This window comes from Taeniopygia guttata, chromosome 3 (genome assembly GCF_048771995.1).
Source record: "Taeniopygia guttata chromosome 3, bTaeGut7.mat, whole genome shotgun sequence".
Taxonomy (NCBI): Eukaryota; Metazoa; Chordata; class Aves; order Passeriformes; family Estrildidae; genus Taeniopygia; species Taeniopygia guttata.
Genome location: NC_133027.1, coordinates 115,203,445 through 115,220,282, shown reverse-complemented (window position 1 = coordinate 115,220,282; position 16,838 = coordinate 115,203,445). Strand labels below are relative to the sequence as shown.

General features: G+C 45.9%; 2 protein-coding genes across 10 annotated transcripts in view; one reads left to right on the top strand and one right to left on the bottom strand.

Annotated features, from left to right (window-relative positions):
• The window catches only part of SOS1 (SOS Ras/Rac guanine nucleotide exchange factor 1), a 41,712-nt gene extending 35,994 nt beyond the window's left edge, over positions 1-5,718 (top strand). For 3 of the 4 annotated variants that reach the window (XM_030269318.4, XM_030269322.4, XM_030269320.4), the window contains 5 exons: positions 104-276; positions 1,203-1,319; positions 1,465-1,729; positions 2,771-2,889; positions 4,089-5,718. In XM_030269318.4, the coding sequence (XP_030125178.2) occupies positions 104-276; positions 1,203-1,319; positions 1,465-1,729; positions 2,771-2,889; positions 4,089-4,634 (1,220 nt within the window). In that variant the 3' untranslated portion in view covers positions 4,635-5,718. The remainder of the gene's footprint in view (positions 1-103; positions 277-1,202; positions 1,320-1,464; positions 1,730-2,770; positions 2,890-4,088) is intronic. The other variant, XM_030269319.4, reaches the window with a different exon arrangement.
• A 2,550-nt stretch (positions 5,719-8,268) lies between these two features.
• ARHGEF33 (Rho guanine nucleotide exchange factor 33) overlaps positions 8,269-16,838 on the bottom strand; it is a 33,625-nt gene continuing 25,055 nt past the window's right edge. For 5 of the 6 annotated variants that reach the window (XM_030269324.4, XM_041715489.2, XM_072927691.1 and 2 more), the window contains 4 exons: positions 16,029-16,177; positions 15,002-15,187; positions 12,614-13,367; positions 8,269-11,012 (listed from right to left, as the gene is read on the bottom strand). In XM_030269324.4, coding sequence (XP_030125184.3) covers positions 10,875-11,012; positions 12,614-13,367; positions 15,002-15,187; positions 16,029-16,177 — 1,227 coding nt within the window. In that variant the 3' untranslated portion in view covers positions 8,269-10,874. The remainder of the gene's footprint in view (positions 11,013-12,613; positions 13,368-15,001; positions 15,188-16,028; positions 16,178-16,838) is intronic. The other variant, XM_041715488.2, reaches the window with a different exon arrangement.

Below are 16,838 nucleotides of genomic sequence, written 5' to 3'. Positions count from 1 at the left end.
TGCAGTGCACAAATTAATTTTTTTAAGAATTCCTTGTATTCCAGTTGTGACTTCCTCCTTGTTTTGTATTCTGTGTTGAAAACCTCTTCTGTGTGCTGTTTAGGGATTTACTTAACAAACATTTTGAAAACAGAAGAAGGCAATCCTGAATTTCTCAAGCGCCATGGGAAAGACCTTATAAACTTCAGCAAGAGAAGGAAGGTAGCTGAGATAACAGGGGAGATCCAGCAGTACCAGAACCAGCCATATTGTTTAAGAGTGGAATTTGACATCAGGGTGAGTGACACAATTTCTTTCTGCGGTGATTCTGCCAGCTGACAGACCATAAGTACAGACTGAATTCACATAGATTCAGTCTGACTGAACCAGAGATGAGCAGCAGGTCTGTCATAAAACCTCTCTTGGGTCTCGGTGTAAGAAAGGGCAAAAAGCTCCATGCTTGCAGTTCCTTGGGTTTGTTTCATTTTTTTTCTCAGCTGTTGGGACATTGGTACATCTTCTTATTGATCAGTGTTAGACAGGAACTGAAAGTAGCAGATTCTCATTGTCCTTCACTCAGTTGCAATTATTTGTCCAGTGAGCCCAGTTGTCTTTTCCTCTCCTGTTACACTGCTTTTATGTTCCATGTTTACCTGATAGCACTGTGCTTATGTCATGTGTTGATGGAGATGATACATCTTTCTTTCTCCTGGTGTTTGTTTTCCTTGGTCTGAGGTGTTGCCTAAGCAGTATCCTCTCTGGTTGCTTTCCTTTCTTCCTTTTTTCTTTTTTTCTTACCATCTTTTGAGCTGTGTGCTTTCAGAGAGTCACAGGATAGGGTATCTTAAAGATTCTGCAAGGTTTTTTTTAATTTGTGATCCTTAGGCTTTGACAGAATGCATTGTGGGAGCAGTCTTCCCTGCATCAGTGTAAAGATGGATTGTTTGCAGCCTCTTCTGGAAGTGTTTGGGCAAACCTGGTCTGACTTTGCACTGCAGAAAGCATTTAGGGTACTTCCCCAGTTGGTTTTCAGGCCAAGCATAGTAGTAGCAATGTCCAGAAAAGGCCTGGCAACAAGAAGATTTAATAGCTTAAGTCTGTCATTATCTCTGACTCCAGCATTTTTGCTCTTCTCTCGAACAGGTGGGATCATTTGTGCTGTAGAAACAAGCAGTATTAAGAAGCATCTTAGCTGACAAGTTGTCTGCCTTGTTGTATTGCAGAGATTTTTTGAAAACCTGAATCCAATGGGAAACAGCGTGGAGACAGAATTTACAGATTATCTGTTCAACAAGTCACTGGAGATAGAGCCACGAAATGTCAAGCCTCCTCCAAGATTTGTTAGTATTTGATTTTTGTATTTATTCTTCAAAAAGCGCTAGAGACGGCAGAAGTAATTTCAGATCTCTGACTTCGTAACTGCAAAACAGCATCTAAGTGATCCTGTGGCCTTTTGATTTTGGTTGATATTTTCTGTCGTTTCAGCCCAAGAAGTACAGCTACCCTCTCAAGTCCCCGGGTGTTCGTCCCTCTAATCCAAGGCCAGGTACCATGAGACATCCCACGCCCCTGCAGCAGGAGCCACGGAAAATCAGCTACAGCCGCATCCCGGAGAGCGAGACGGAAGCCACGGCGTCTGCCCCGAACTCGCCCCGCACCCCACTGACCCCCCCTCCTGCCTCGGCCACTTCCAGCACCACCGACGCCTGCAGCGTCTTCGACTCCGACCCCTCCAGCCCTTTTCACACGAGTAGGTGCTCACAGACAGCACATGCCACTCACATTTTGTGGTCTTAGGCAGGGGAAATCAGGCTTAGCCTTCTTCAGTGACTATAAAAATCATTGCTGTTGTCTCCTTGCAGATCAAAAACTTTTGGTATTTCTTACTCTCTTTTCCTTTAAAAAGTTTTTATTGTAAAGGAGAAACTGAACATAATTAGGTGTATTATATAGGGACTGTTACAAGTCTTTGGAGGACCTGTCAAAACTGAAGGCAGAGGTAATCTCTAGGGCCCATATGTGTCCCAGTCAAATTTGTGACATGTATGTGTATGAATGTATTTGGTGAGTATCTGATGGTGAACATTGGGAATAAGAAATGAATTGTTTGTGGGTGCCTTATTCTGCTGCCTGCAATTCAGAGCTAATTTCAGTGTACACGGACGGTTTTCCTGCAAAACTTAAAATCAGTATTTGCTTGCTTTAAATCCATCAGGATTTATCCACACCGCTTTTTCTTCTGTCTTTCCCAACATACGAGGAAGGTCGTATTTTATGGTGTGCCCTCAGTATTTAATAATGGATATAGGCTCCTTTCACATATGAGGGTTTTCAGAGGATACTCCTGTGTTCAGCTGGTTGCCACAAGGAGGTGAAATGGCTTCCTAAAGGCAGAAGTTCCTTAGCAGAGCTGTGCCATTGCTGAATGTCCAAGCCAGGTCTTCGGAAAGCCTCTGGAGAAAGCATTTCTTTGTTGTTCAGTCCATTGATTGCAGATTCAGGATATTGTTTTAGTGCTGTTGTGACATAAGAACAAGTTTGTGGTGTGGTTTTGGTCTCAAGGATTACTTAAGAAAGTTAAGGAGCTGATGGCCACAGAGATCTTTACAGCTCAGAAAAGCAGTTTCTCTGGCAGCTGCAAGTTAGAGGCTTATTTCATTGTCTTTACTTATCACTTCCTTGATTCATGATGCTTTTTATGAGCAATTGCTTTATTATTTATTGTACCTCTGTTGGCAGCAATATTGAGCCAAAAGTTCATAATTTTCAGTGTTTTTTTTCTGTCCCTTAGGATCTGCTTCTGTGTCATCCATAAACTTTACCAAAACTTCAGATGATGCTCCTGTCCCTCCTCCTGTTCCTCCACGGAGAAGACCAGAATCTGCCCCAGCTGAATCCTCCCCATCAAAAGTAAGTAAGCAGGAAAAAGGTCATTTGTTTTTCTGAGAGAAGAGGGGTGGGTATGACAGAAAAGCAGCTCTCAAAGACAGTACATTTATTTTTTGAAGACCTGTTTGTGAAAGAGTAAGCAGCCATGTGTTTCAAGCCTTCACAGCTCTGCCTCATTATGTCTTGATCTCAAACAAATGAAAACAGATGGGACCTAAATTTAGCGTTAGAAATGTCTCATCTACTGATGTGCTGTGCTCAGGCCCTTGCATTGCCTGTGAGAACTTGAGGTTTCAGACAGGTTTTTCTGTCTGGGATTAATTGTTTCAGAGTATCGTTGTAGGATATACAAATAAAAGTAAGAACTGATGAACAGTAATGATGGAAACTGCTGTACACAGCTCAGTCCTCTGAAAAGTTTCACCAGAATATTTGATCCTGATGCTGTGGTGCTCAAGTGCTTGCTTTCCTCTCTTGCTTACCCATCCTGTCTGCCTGCCTGCTTAAGCCATTGCTACATTTGCCTTTTGCATTTGTCTGGCAACTGGGATCTGATCCAACCTTTGTTGCAGACACTGTCAAATTTCACCTGATTTCAGTGGAAGCTTGTTTGTGACTTCAGATTTTAAAATCCCACTCAAAATTACTTCAGAGCAGATATGTCTTTGAAGAGAGTTTATAAGTGGCCCTTCAGCAGTTATTTTCAGACTACAGGCAACTGTTTTGCCAGTCAGCAGAACTTGATACATCACCAAAATGTATCTGAAATCCTACCAAAATGTATTTGAAAACATTGTGTATGTGATAGGGTGTTGGAGATCAGTTATCCTGTCACTATTATCTGCAACTTGGGAACTGTTCATTTCCATAATTCTGACTACTTAACTCCATCTTCTGATCATAGTTTATTTTTTTCCCTGTTCAGCATCATCAGCCTCTCCCTTTTTCTAGTTCTCTTGAAGAAATTCCTGGTGTGTTAAGCACTCCAAGTCCTTACTGGGGAGGTGGTGGAAGATACCCAAAACTCCCCAGCAAGCAGACCTGGAACTAGCATGGAGATCGTTCTTTTGAGCATTCTTTGCCTTGCCCTTGTCCCTCTCTGTGCCTCTTCATTCCTTCCATCCTTGGCTGTTCACTCACGTGTTGCTGCAGCCCTGCTAAAAGCAATCTGCACTGCAAGAGGAGGCTTCTGTTTCACAGCAGGGTCCTTTGCTTTGCAGCCACTGTGGAATTTTACTGACTCAAGTGTTTGTGTACCTCAGATTACTTCTGCACACCTGGACAACCCACCAGCAATCCCTCCCAGGCAACCAACCTCTAAAGTGTATTCTCCAAGGTACCCGGTGCCCGATCGGACCTGCATCTCTGACTCCTGTGTTACCACTGCAAACCCCCCCGAGTTACCGCCACGGGAGCCTGTGCGAACTCCAGATGTTTTCTCTAGCTCACCACTACACCTCCAGCCCCCACCCCTGGGGAGAAAAAGCGAACTCGGTAACACCTTTTTCCCCAACAGCCCCTCTCCGTTCACACCCCCTCCCCCCCAGACACCTTCTCCACATGTAGCACGGAGGCATCTGCCGTCGCCGCCTTTGGTACCGCAGGATGCGGACCTCCCTTCTGTTGCTGGACCGCCCGTTCCTCCACGACAAAGCACTTCCCAACATATCCCAAAGCTTCCTCCAAAAACTTACAAAAGGGAGCACACGCACCCGTCGATGCATCGGGATGGGCCACCCTTGCTGGAGAATGCCCCCTCCTCCTGAACCTGTCCCTCGCGCTGGGAGTCACATTTTCCTGGTGCTATGTCTGTTGCTGGCAATGGATGCACTGAACCTGGTGGTGTCAAGGAGTTGGGATGTGTATGCCAAACACTAAGAACTCTCCAATGCGTTGGAAATGTAGTGTACAGAAATGGAATTGCAAAACCAGACTTTCTAGTGGAAAACCCGGTTAACTTGCTGTTCTCATTTTAGTATGCGGGACTTTGTTCTAAAGTAATTGGACAGCTGATTGTACCAGAAAACAGTCTGGAGAGACTTCTTTGGCCAATGAGCAGAGACTGTGTTTGTGTAATGATCAATAATGTCCAGTACAGGAAGGAAAAACAGTCTTGTATCCATCAGTTCCATACAGTGGCACAGTTTTCAGAATGAAAACATTATGCACTTTTTTTAAATCTCAAACAGGGAACTTTATATCCTTCTTAATTTTCCTTTGCTTTACTTACTCCCTGCTTTAAAATACCTTCCTAAAATTATGAGAAGGACTGTGAGGAAGATCTGTGGTACCTAACCGAGCTAGAATTAAGGCAAAGCACTGTATTGCGGTCCTGTTTACAAGTTGTTACAATGAGTAGTAGGGGGTACCTAGGCTTCACCAAAGAGGTACTTTATTATTATTTTCTGAAATACTGTGGTGCCAGTTCAAAAATAAATTTTTGCCAGGAAGCATAATGTCTAATTATTGCTTTCTTTAGATAGAGCTGATGAAAGTCTTACATCATTAAAGTGACAGCGAATTTTTTTTTTAAAAGCAGCACTATCATCTGAAGCAAATATACTACATTTAGAAGACTGTTAATCTCTGCTAGGTTATGTCATGTTCTTTTTAAGGTTTACTGATAATCCATTTCATGGCTAGTAGCTATTCTTTTTCAGTCATGCCATGAAAACAGTCACTTGTCAACTTCCATAGCTATTGTCATGTTTTACTAACAATAGATTAATCAGCATACATAGGATTGCCTTGCGGTTGCATAAATCGTGTGTATATAGTGAATGTTGCATAAATATACTTGCAGATTGTTTTTAATTTAATTGAAATAAAGATAAAGATATGTTTGGCTGACATACGTTAAATTATTAATGGACAAATGTTCAACTTAGCTTTTCAGTTAAGCACTGAGGGGGATAAAAGCCCATCTTGTGGTACGTATTTTTCCTAGTTCAGTGTATGTATTTTAGTAATGAGAGACTTAAAGAGGTTTTTCTGGCAAATTAGAAAATAATAATTCAGTAATATTTGAGAGGCTGAATTACTCCCAAAGTGAATTATTATACCTTGTGAAATGTTTCCCACATCCTGTATGACACGTGTTAGAAAAAAAAATCAAATTTATATTAATTTTTACAGTGAGACTTTCTGATCTGTATTTCTTCTTCAGCACATTTTTGTGCTTTTGTGCAGCCAAGGCAGAGCAGGCCCCCAGTGGTCAGGATGCTCAGTCAGGAGGGACCTTGTATAGTTCCTGCTAATCAGCAGATTTCCTAAATATCAGTAGATTTCTGCTTTCTTGTGTGAAATGGGGAATGCTGTTCCCTGTTTGTGGTGGAGGATAAAAGTGCTTTCCTGGTGAGTTACTCGGACAAAGGTGACAATGGTCACCATGCAAGAACCTAAAGCAGACATTCTTTGGAGCCCAGGGGTCAGTCACAGTGCACAAATCATGGTGTTGACTCAGCTGCAAACAGGAAGGACAGGGTCAGAATCAAACCTATAGCATTTAGGAGTTGAATACAACTGCTAAGCCACTGGTTTGTGTCGTAGCAACTCTGTGTTAATAATTTCTGATCTGCAGTGGCTTCTTAGGTGGATCATGTTTGCATTAGTGACAATACTTTTCACATAGAAAATTAAATAATTGTAATGACGCTCTCTGTCTCCTTGGTAAAATGACCATGATTTGGTCTGGTGTGGCCTGGACAATGAAATGTGTTCATGTGGAGGCCTGGAGAGTTGCTGTAGTACTGAAGAGAGCTGATATATGGCTGAAAGTCAGCCAAAACCACTGCAAACTGTGTAGGCAGGATTATGTAGCAGAACTTCATAGGTTTTAAAGAAAGATGGGGACAACCTTTTTGGCAGGGCCTCTTGCAATAGGACAGAGAGTAATGGCTTTAAACTAAAGGAGGGTAGATTTAGACAAGTATAAGGAAGAGGTTTTTTACCTTGGGTGTGGTGAACCACTGGAACAGGTAGCCCAGAGGTGGAAGATGCCTCATCCCTGGCAACATTCAGGGTCAGGCTGGAAGAGCTCTCAGCAGCCAGCCCTAGGTGGGAATGTCCCTGCTCATTGCAGGGGTTGGACTAGATGGCCTTTAAAGGTTCTTTTCCAACCCAGACTGTTCCATGATTCTGTGGTGATTTTGCAGGTCCTGTGCAGCTGCTGTGTGGGAAGTTGCTGTTGTGCTGCCTGGTGACCCCATGGTGACACATTATTGTCATGGCATTCAGCAGCCCCTGCAACGAGCTTGTCTGCTAATGGGGCATATTGTCCTCCAGGGTTGAGACCATGGGAGCACTGGAGTGCTCCATCCTCAAGAAGCCATTTCCAGTGTGGGCTAACCTGCTGCTCTGATATGCCTGTCTTAAATCAGGGAGGAAGAGGTCTGTCTCAGTAAGAGCATGCTAATACACTGGATTTTAGAGCCTTGAAGTTTCAGAGTCACATTGTGGGATATTTAATTATTTTTCTTTTGTGTGTGTTTTAAATTCAATTTTCCCAGTGATATCACTGGAGGTACTGCTGTTGAACATAGTAGATTATTGTGCTTCATTGAAAAGATTGTTGAACTGTCATTTCTAAATCCAGACAATGCATAGGTGAAGTCTTTCTTTGGGAGACAAACCTGTGACCTAATACAGGTGTAAAGACAAAAATGCTCTTAACTTATTTTGTAAATTCCATTCCTTATTTTCCATTAAAAAAAACCAAAAACACCCTTAAATGCATTTTTCTGTCCACAGATAGCAGATTTATCTTTTGTGTTCAGTGGAAAATAGTGCATTATGAGGGAAATGAAATAAAGAGTAAGGGGTTTTTTTATTACTTTCTAGCCAGCAAGTGTGAATTTTCACCCATACTGGGTGGCTGAAAAGTTGAAAGGGAAAAATAAACTAAAAACCCTTTTGCCAGATGCATGACAATTTAGGTGCCAAATGCAGTTACAGATGTAGAACATCTGTAATTTTTTTTTTAAAAAGGTAACCAAAGGTAGGTGATCAAGGGCACATGTTATTGGAATTGCTTTGGACAAGTTTGTTGCATCTATTTCAGAGTAAGCCTTTTTTTGTTTTGAGTCTAGGATGGCTGACTTAAACAAGGAGTGTAGCTGTGGAGAGGTGTGGTCTAGAAGAGTCTTAAGGAGATGAAGATCTAAGATGTAGATTAGAGCTACACCAACAACAGGATCTTGACCAGAAGCCTGGAGAGCGACTCAGCTGGGCTCTGAATGACTCTTAGAGCCTCATGTAGAGAACAGTCTGCTTGCATGGCTGGACTTGCAGGGTTACAGGATTGTGTAAGTCATATTGCCTCGGAAAGGGACCAGAGAAACACCTGCTTCTTCTTTTAATGGATGCAACCTTCTGGCTGATTCAGTGCAAAAAGCAACAGCGTTATTTAAAGGCAACGTTTATTTGGCAAAGGAAGAAAAATAATCCAGAGCACACATGTACACTGAAGATGGATTTGAAATGGATCCTGCAACAGGTTGTGTGTGTGTGGTGCTGAGCATCATTCATTCATACTCTTTACATTTGCACATTCTGAGCAGGTACAAGGACATCTCAAGTGATAAGTATAGGCCTGGAAGTAAGAACTTGTAGAGAATCAAAAAGAAATAACCATCAGTTCTGACTGTGCCTTAAATCACTAAAATAGAAGCTGAAATCCACATGCATTTTACAAGCAAGGGTCTGCCACTTTGGAAGGATCTCCTCACCCAGGAGATGTTAGCAGGTAGGTTTTTTTCCTTTGTCCTGTTTCTGTCCTGGTATTCTGCTTGGCAAATATGAAAAGCAGGATTGTTTTGTGAAGGATAAAAGTGTCATTACATACATGAGGCCAAAACCTCAAGAATCAGAGCCCTTGACAGCATCAGTGCATTACAGTGGACACTTGTCCATAATGATACAGCTCTGGTTCTATGGACAAACGAACTGTTCTGTCTGTGGCTGGTTCCTGTGCAGAACAGGTTTTGCTGATGCTTCAGTTGCAAGTATCTGGCTCTTCCTGCATAATTTCTATCCTGGCCCTGCCCAGTCTGACTAAAAGTTGTCAAGTCCTAGAACTGTCTTTGTGATTCAGTGGCTGGTCAGCATGTAGCAGTCCTGACTGGAGAGGGACATGAAATTTGTAATTGTATGAGGATGTGAGGGAAAGGGAAGGGGATGGAAGGGGAGTTTTTTGCCATTAAAAGCCTTACATTAAAAAAAAATCTTCCCAGAGTAGTTTCCAAAAGCTAGGGGAGGAAAGTATGATACTTCTTTCCTTTTTGTAAGGAGGAGAAGTGGATATTTGTTTAATTAAAATCTATGGGAGAGGGACCAGCTAAAACATTTTAATATTGGGGGTTTTGCTTGGTCAAATTCTTGAAATGTCGGGAAAACCTTGATTGCAGTAAAGGATGGGTTTTGTTTCTCTGGATAGCCCTTTTCACACACACCCCTTTGCCTCCAGCAGAGGAGGAAAAGCAGGTGGTAGGTGCAAGTCAGTCAACACTGGAGAGCTCTGGGCCCTGCATCTGCAGCAGATATTGGCTACTGTATCCACAGACACCTGCTCTGGGCTCCCCTATCCTGCTGCCATGACCAGGAGGGCCGTGCAGCATGGTGGGCGCTCTTCTCTTGGCCCCAAAACCAGCCACCCTTGCTCTGATGCCGGGGGTCCCAAGCCCCCAGTCTCACAGGATTTCCCCCAAGGCATTGCTGTTGGCCCCATGGAGACAGTTCACAGCTTTTGAAGGTGAAGCTGTCCTTTAGCCAGACCAGTGTCCCAAGTGTGTCAAAACAAGGTGATAAAAACACAGTTGCTCCTGAAACTGCCCTCAGAACGTCCCAGCTTCAGGTGACACCAGAGCTCACCAGTACTGCACTGGTAACCACTGTGCCAGTGGTGCTCTCACTGCTGGTGTGGGACTCGGGTATCACAGCAGAGCTGCTCCGAGTCTCCTCCAGAGACCAGTTACTGAGGGTTTGTCACGTCCAGGTGTGAGGAGGGTGGCCTGTGTGTGGCCTCGTTGATCTGTCCTTGCACAAGGAGGGCTATGCCTCTGAACATGGTGCACCATCAACTTGCCTGCCCTAGTGCCTCAACTTTTAGCTGGAAGAACCTTTCCAAAGCTGCACGTGATGGGCTTGTGAGGGTGTCAAGCCAAAGAGTTAGCAAAGTGTGTTCCAGATGTGTTACAGATCAGGAGCCAGGACACTGTTTGGCACTGCAGTGTCTTCATTGATCCACACTGGGGATAAGGTGGAGAAGAGTCTCTCTTGTGGTAGGCCCTGGGCCCAGCCTGCATCACCTGCCTGGAGACATGGGCGATTCTGAGAGCAGAAGCAGTGATTCCTACAGCAGGACACAATTCAGGAAAACAGCATTCACGTAAGAGGTGAAATAGGATTTTGGTGAGTGATGGAAGTCCAAAAGAAAGGATGTTGCTGACTGGCCAGTGCTATGCTCAGGTGCTTCAGCTGATGCTTCTTAGACCTTCTCAAACCACCTGGGTAATGCAAGCTGGCTTCCTTGAATGCATCTTTGATGGTGTTTTTTTTGGAAAATAGAGGAAAGAAGGGAATTCTGGCCAGAATACCAGGGCTGCAAAGGTAACCTTTCTGTTGTGGGTGAGCCCAAATAAGACCTGCCTTGATTTTGGAAGAGCAAAGATGTATGGCAAATCAAGCAGTTTTGGGGGATGAGGGGGAGGAGAAGATGCCAGGGTTTGGCCAAACGGAGGGAAATTCAGTCAGGTAGAGATGAAAGCTAGCAAGTTCCTGTGCTTATTGGACCTGCTGGTTGAGCTCCACTGCAACCCAAAGCCTGGCCCTGCCCTGTGCTAGAAAGAGCAGGATGCATTTGTAAGTCAGTTGTGAGAGTCTCCTCTCCCCCACCCTCCACCCTGTGTGTTAGTCAGGGGGATCCTGGGGCCTTGCTGTCTGTCTCCACCCTCGGGGACCTGGGGAAGCACTGCTGTGCTTTGGCTGTGGCCTGCCTTTCTTGGGGCTGCTTATTTCTTTTTGAAGAGCTTGCGGAAGGAGCTCCGGAACCCCCCCTTGGGCTCGTGCCGCGGGTTGTGGTCGCTGAAGGATGTTTGCTCATTGTCATCCTTCTGGCAGAACCTGGTGTTGTCTTCTGCATGGAGCTCCTAAAAGGGAAAAGACAATTTAACCAGCATTTGCAACCTCACATTCTTGTTCCCTTTTCTCTCTTTCTATTTCTCTCTCTCTGTGCTAGGAGGGACCTTGTGGGTGAAGAGGTGCTGACAAGGCTGTGAAACAACACTGGTACTTCTGCAGAGAGCTTGTTGCTGGCTCTAGGGCTGAGGCAGTGACAGAGGAATAGAAGGATAAGCATTGTGAGAGGGAACTGGAGCCTTTCTTGCTAAGCTTTTTGTTTAGGGGAAGTTCATTAGCTTCTTTTGCCAGTGAGGGAGCAAGCCAGCTTGGGCAGCTGGAAGAACTTCCCACCCTCTCCTTTCTCCCCTAGGGAAGGAAGGCATCGGGCTTTGGAGCTGTGATAAGGTGTGAAAGACTCTTCTACTGGCTCTGCTGCTGCATGGTTTTATATCTGTGGGGCAAAAGGCTTCATTAGCACACACACCTTGTGGTACATGTGCCACTAAAAGATGTGTCCCTCTTTCAGGAGAAAGCTCTTCTCAGCAAGACTCTGGAGAAGACCCTTTACTCCGACTCTGCCCACCACTGCCATGGTGATTTCCTTTGCACTGTGAGGGAGAACATGTCCTGCAGTTCTGGACAAGCTCCACATCTGCACCCTACTGTGGGCCATAGTTCTGTGCAGGTGAGTGCCAAAGAGCTCATTGGCCTCTTTCTCTGGGGTGCCTGTGTCCCCATGGCTCTTCTCCCTCTGCCTCATCTCCCCTGTTCAACCATCTACCACCACCTCCTTCACTCACTAGGCTTTTTTTTCTTTTCTTTTGAAGTTTCCTTGCTGCCTTTTCAGTCAGGCTGTTGGAACCTATCTCCCATCATCATCTGCATCTACAGCCCCCTATGTAAGCACCTCAGAGCACCCTTGCCCTCTACTTCCTTGGTTGTGACAGCCCAAAGGTGACTCTGAACAGTCACTGCAAACCACAGAAACATTGCTCCTGCAGGATCTGGTGTCCCTGAAAGGTTACAGTGCTGTTTGCCATGTTCCATTGCAGGGACACAGTTGCTGAGCTTTGACTGTTCTCACACAGAGTTTGGCATAGGTCTGTACAATCCAGGCAACAAATACAGGTGAAACAAAACCTATGGACCGTATCCCTGCAGGTGTAAATGGGCTGAGCTTGGCCAAGTCATGCTGGTTTACACTGGCATGACTTATCCAGCACTTACCCAGCACTCCTCACAGCAGGTGGAAAGGCACCTGTTTCACTGGGTGGCAACAACAGTACTAATTTTGAACAGCTTTGTGTAAACTTTGTGACCTGCTCAGAACATTCACCTGGGGTGGGAAGCTCAGTGACAGGTGGAGACACACAAGAGGCTACCTTGTCTTAAAGGTGTTCTAGTTCAGCCAGCTGTGCACCTCAACCCGTGCTTTTCCCTGGGAATGATGTGTGTGAAAACGAGCCGTCTTGTCCCTCCCTTGGGCATGTACATGCAGTTGAGGTCTTGGAATGTGTGGGCTTGAAAGCTGTTTTGGCGTGTTCTACTCTAACTGTATCTCAGATCTTTCTCCTGCTGCTGCACCACCGTGTGCCTTTTTTTTTTCCTCCTCTTATTTAAGCCTCCTTACTTCCAAAAAGCTCGGTTTTTCACCCGCTCCTCTCTGTGGGGGGAAGTAGCTCCTTTGGGAGCTTCGAGATGAGGCTGAGATCATGTGAGGCTGAACATTCCTGTCCTGCTTCTGCTGCAGACGGCTCCCGCTGCTGCTCCGTGTGCTGTAGAGTCTGGTGCTCACGCCCTCGGCGCTCCGCGGCAGCTCCTTCAGGGACCTGCTCAGCTGCTTCCCTTTGCTGTGGAACATCTCACGCTTGTAGGTGCTGCTGCTCACGGGAGTGCAGCTCTTGGGCAGTGGCTGCAAGGCGTGGTCTGTCCTCTCTGGTTCTGAGGTGAAGTTCACAGGCCTAAGGAAGCAAATATCCAAGCTGGACTCAGAAGAGGCCGGGGAGCAGTTCTCGAAGAGAGCAAGGTTTTGGAAGGTGTCATCTTCGTAGGGGCCTGGCATGGTGAAAACCTCCCCAGGGTAGTCAAACTCTTCGTAGCTTGGTGCAAAGTTCCTGGCATCCTGCAGCAGTTCCACAGAGCTTCTGATGGCTCTCTCGGTGTTCCCCACCGCGTCAGCCGGTGGCGCTTCGTACTCCATTTCAGGGATGGATTGCAAGGGGGCTGTCAAGGCCTTGAGTTCCTGCTCTGTCAGCTGAGAGGAGGCAAGGATGTTCTCTGGCCTCTCGTGTTTTCTGCTTTCCATCTCCCAGTCAGGGGACTTTACAGCCTGGATGTTCTCCATCACCGTCGGCTGGGGTTTCTTCATCTGCGGCATCAAATGCCTTAGAAATAAAAACCAAAACGAAAAAACAGACAGAAGTTGAATACTAAAGGATGACAGAGACAGCATGACGAATTCCCCCCACCCATTCACTCCCCTAACCCTATTGTGTTGATTTTATGGCCAAAAGGTACTCTCTTTTCTTAGAGAACAGTAACAGAGGTATCTCTTGCAGAAATGGCCTGGCTGGTTATGAACTTTGTCTGACTTTTGCATTCTACAGCATGAAATGAATAGAAACTGAGATGAGGAGCTAACTGCTCCATCTCTCTCCTGCTCATCTGCATTTCAGTTTCTAACTTTCCTTCTCTCTCTGTAATGTAGGAGCCACGCCTCACTTTCCTGTGGTTTCAGGTGGACTGGGTTTCTCTCTTGGGTAAAGTGACTCTGTCCCCAAAATGTGTCAGGAGTACTTGGAAGGCTCCTACTCTGCTTGTGTTCCAGCTGAGTCTTCAGTTCATGATGAATCTGAGGGTGGTGCCAGCTGAGGCTAACAAGGTGGAGGCCTGGAGCAAAATTCAGCAGCTCTTGTCTGTGAGAGGAGGGAGATTGGCTTGGGCAGTCTGGGGAGAAGGAGGCTAAAGACTGATCTATAACACTGCTAACAGAAGGGAACTGGGAATGATGCAGCCAAACTCTTGTTAGTATCAAACGAGATTAGCCACAAATTGCTGGCATAAGAGTAAAAGTCAGTCTAGTGTGCTTCTCTGATCATCATCTCATTTGGCACCTGTCAGGCTGGAAATGGCTAAAGGGGAACCATATGAGGAGTGGTGAGGTCACTTAGTCTGTTCAACCTGGAGGACACCGAGGGGAGACCTCGCTGCAGCTACAGCTTCCTCAGGAGGGACAGCAGAGGGGCAGGCACTGATCTCTCCTCTCTGGTGACCGGACCTGAGGGAACGGTGTGAAGTTGTGTCAGGGGAGACTCAGATTGTATATTAGGAAAAGTTTCTTCTCCCAGGGAGTGGTTGAGCACTGAACAGACTCCCCAGAGCAGTGGTCACAGCACCAGAGCTGTGACCAGAGCTTGACAGAGTTCAAGGGGTGTTTGCCCAAAGCTCTCAGGCACATGGTGTGACTCTTGAGGATGGTTCTGTGCAAGGCCAGGAGTTGGACTCCATGATTCTTGTCCTTTCCAACTCAGAGTATTTTGTGATTCTGTGAAGATTTCCAGGTGTTACCAGTAGCTCTGTCAGTCTTGACTTAGTCTTGTGTCTTTTTGAACCCATTTTGTACTGGTACCTTCTGATAGCAAATCACATCATCCAGTTATGTGCTGTGTGGAAAAGCATTTTTTCTCCCTGCTCTGAGACCTTGGTCCCGTTTCCCAGCTCTTGTAATGATGACAGTGTATAATGTGGAGTGTTACTGTGCACACCACTGTCAGGCCTAAACAAATCCACGTCCTGCCTGACATATTGCCTTAGCAGGCAGAGCTCTGAAACATTCCCTGCTCATAAACCACACGGCAGGGGACAGCAGGATGGAGCCAGCCCTTCATCTCTCTATTCATATACAGGGAGTGGTTTTGGAAATGACAGCCTGTAGCTGCCTGGTGTCACTGGTATGGGGTGGGTGAGGAGAGAGTTTTCAGCCTACTTTGAAAGCTGCCCACAAGGACACCAGGCTTACGGGGTGGTTGTGCCCGAGGAAGGTGCTGCTGGGAATGACTGGATGGCCTCTTCGGTGTGGATCCCACTGTCCCGCATTGATGCTGCACTGGGCGTTGGAGAAACCTCCTGGCTGGTACACTGGGAGGCGAGACCTTTGTACAGCTTCACCAGGGATGACCTGAGGGAGGAGAAATCCATCGTCGGGCTAAGAAATAAGGCAGGGAATAAGCACAAGCGTGTAGAATCACAGAAAACAGGACTGGGAGGGACCTCAATATTCCTGTTCAGCTCTGCCCACCCCAAGGAAGAGCCTGTTCCACCTAGTCTGCTCCAGCCAGCAGGGCATCCTGCTTTCTGTGGTGTTCTTAACACCTCTCCTGATTGCAGTCCCTCCCCAGCAATCTGCTCCAGCCCTTTACCACCCTCCATATTTGGAAGCTTCCCTTGAAATTTGATCTTGTCCTACTCCTCAGGAAGATCATCACAAGGAGCAAAGGCAAGCAGATTCTGATTTTAGTAAAAAGCCTTGATTTCAAGGAATTGTTCTGAACTGCAACTTGAGAATCTACATTCAGGGTAATTTTTGTCATAGTTCCGCTCAAATACGTTTTTGAGGCTTTTGTTTCTCCTACCTCCTCCCCCAGTAAAATAAAATGACACAGTTCTTTTGGAGTCTTAGCCTCACCAGGGCCTGGAGCTGCCAGAGCTAAATCCCCGTGTGTTTTCCCATTGGGGAGTGACTTTGCCACCAGCTTAAGGAATCAAATTATTCCATGAAACATGTGGCTGCTTTATTTAGAAGGATTTAGAAGTGATTTTTCTTTCACTCTCAGAGTTAGGCAGAAGGGCCCACTCCAAATCTGACCTCAGTATGGAGGGCAAATGCCAATAGTGGTTCTTCTCCAGCATTCAGATGCAAAGGGCTTTGTTTTATTCAGCAGACCAGTGTGACTGTTGATCTTGCGTGGACCTAAAACCCCTGTTTGCCAGGCTTCCCCGACCCCTCCCTTCCCTGGTGACAGAGAATGAGCTGATGTTGCACTTACTTCTTCAGCTTTTTCCTCTTCTGTATCAGCAGGTCTTCGTTGCATTGGAAGAGGAGGCTGTAGTGTGAGATGAAAACCCGGAGGCGCTGCACGCACACCAGCAGCAGGTAATAGTCAGGGTGCTCCTGCTCCGTGAACTTCAGGACATTCTGAGGCACAGAGGAGAGCAGGCTGTTTGGAGGCTGTCCTGCCCCTTTCTGGGAAGAAGGCGCTATTGGAACCATGGATTAGGGCTCTGGAGTGTTCATGGCTCTGCCCTGGGGGAGCTTTGCTAGGCACCGTGAGTTTCTGAGGGACTTGAATGGGGCCTGCCTCCCGCTAGGAACCACTGTAAATTTAATCACTGTTTGTGTGGGTGATGCACTTAGGGTGAATAAACCAATGTTTTGATTTTCTAGGGCTTGCTTTCTATGTATTTGCCTTGTCTGAAATGTTTCTGTACAATTCAGATAAGCCTTCTGTGAACCAGAACTCTTTTTATCAGTCATCTCTCTGTAGGACAGGTTGTTGAGCCCTAGGAGGCCTCTCAGATGTGTCCCATCTCTGACCTCCTGTTTTCCCAGAGCAGCAGACAGCAGAGCCTTTGGCTTCCCCGGGAACAAAAGCTGTTTCTGTCAGGCCAGTTGGAGAAACTAGCAAATATAAGCAAGCCTAGTGAAAAAGATGAAACTTAACCTATTGTTAGCTGGCTTTCCCTTTGAATTTTTTTTTTTTTTCTTCAAAGAACCCACTGGGTTTGTCAGGACCCTGTACAGGCCCAAATGCCAGCTCTCAGTTAAACGTCACCTGATGTGATTAGAGTTCAACAAC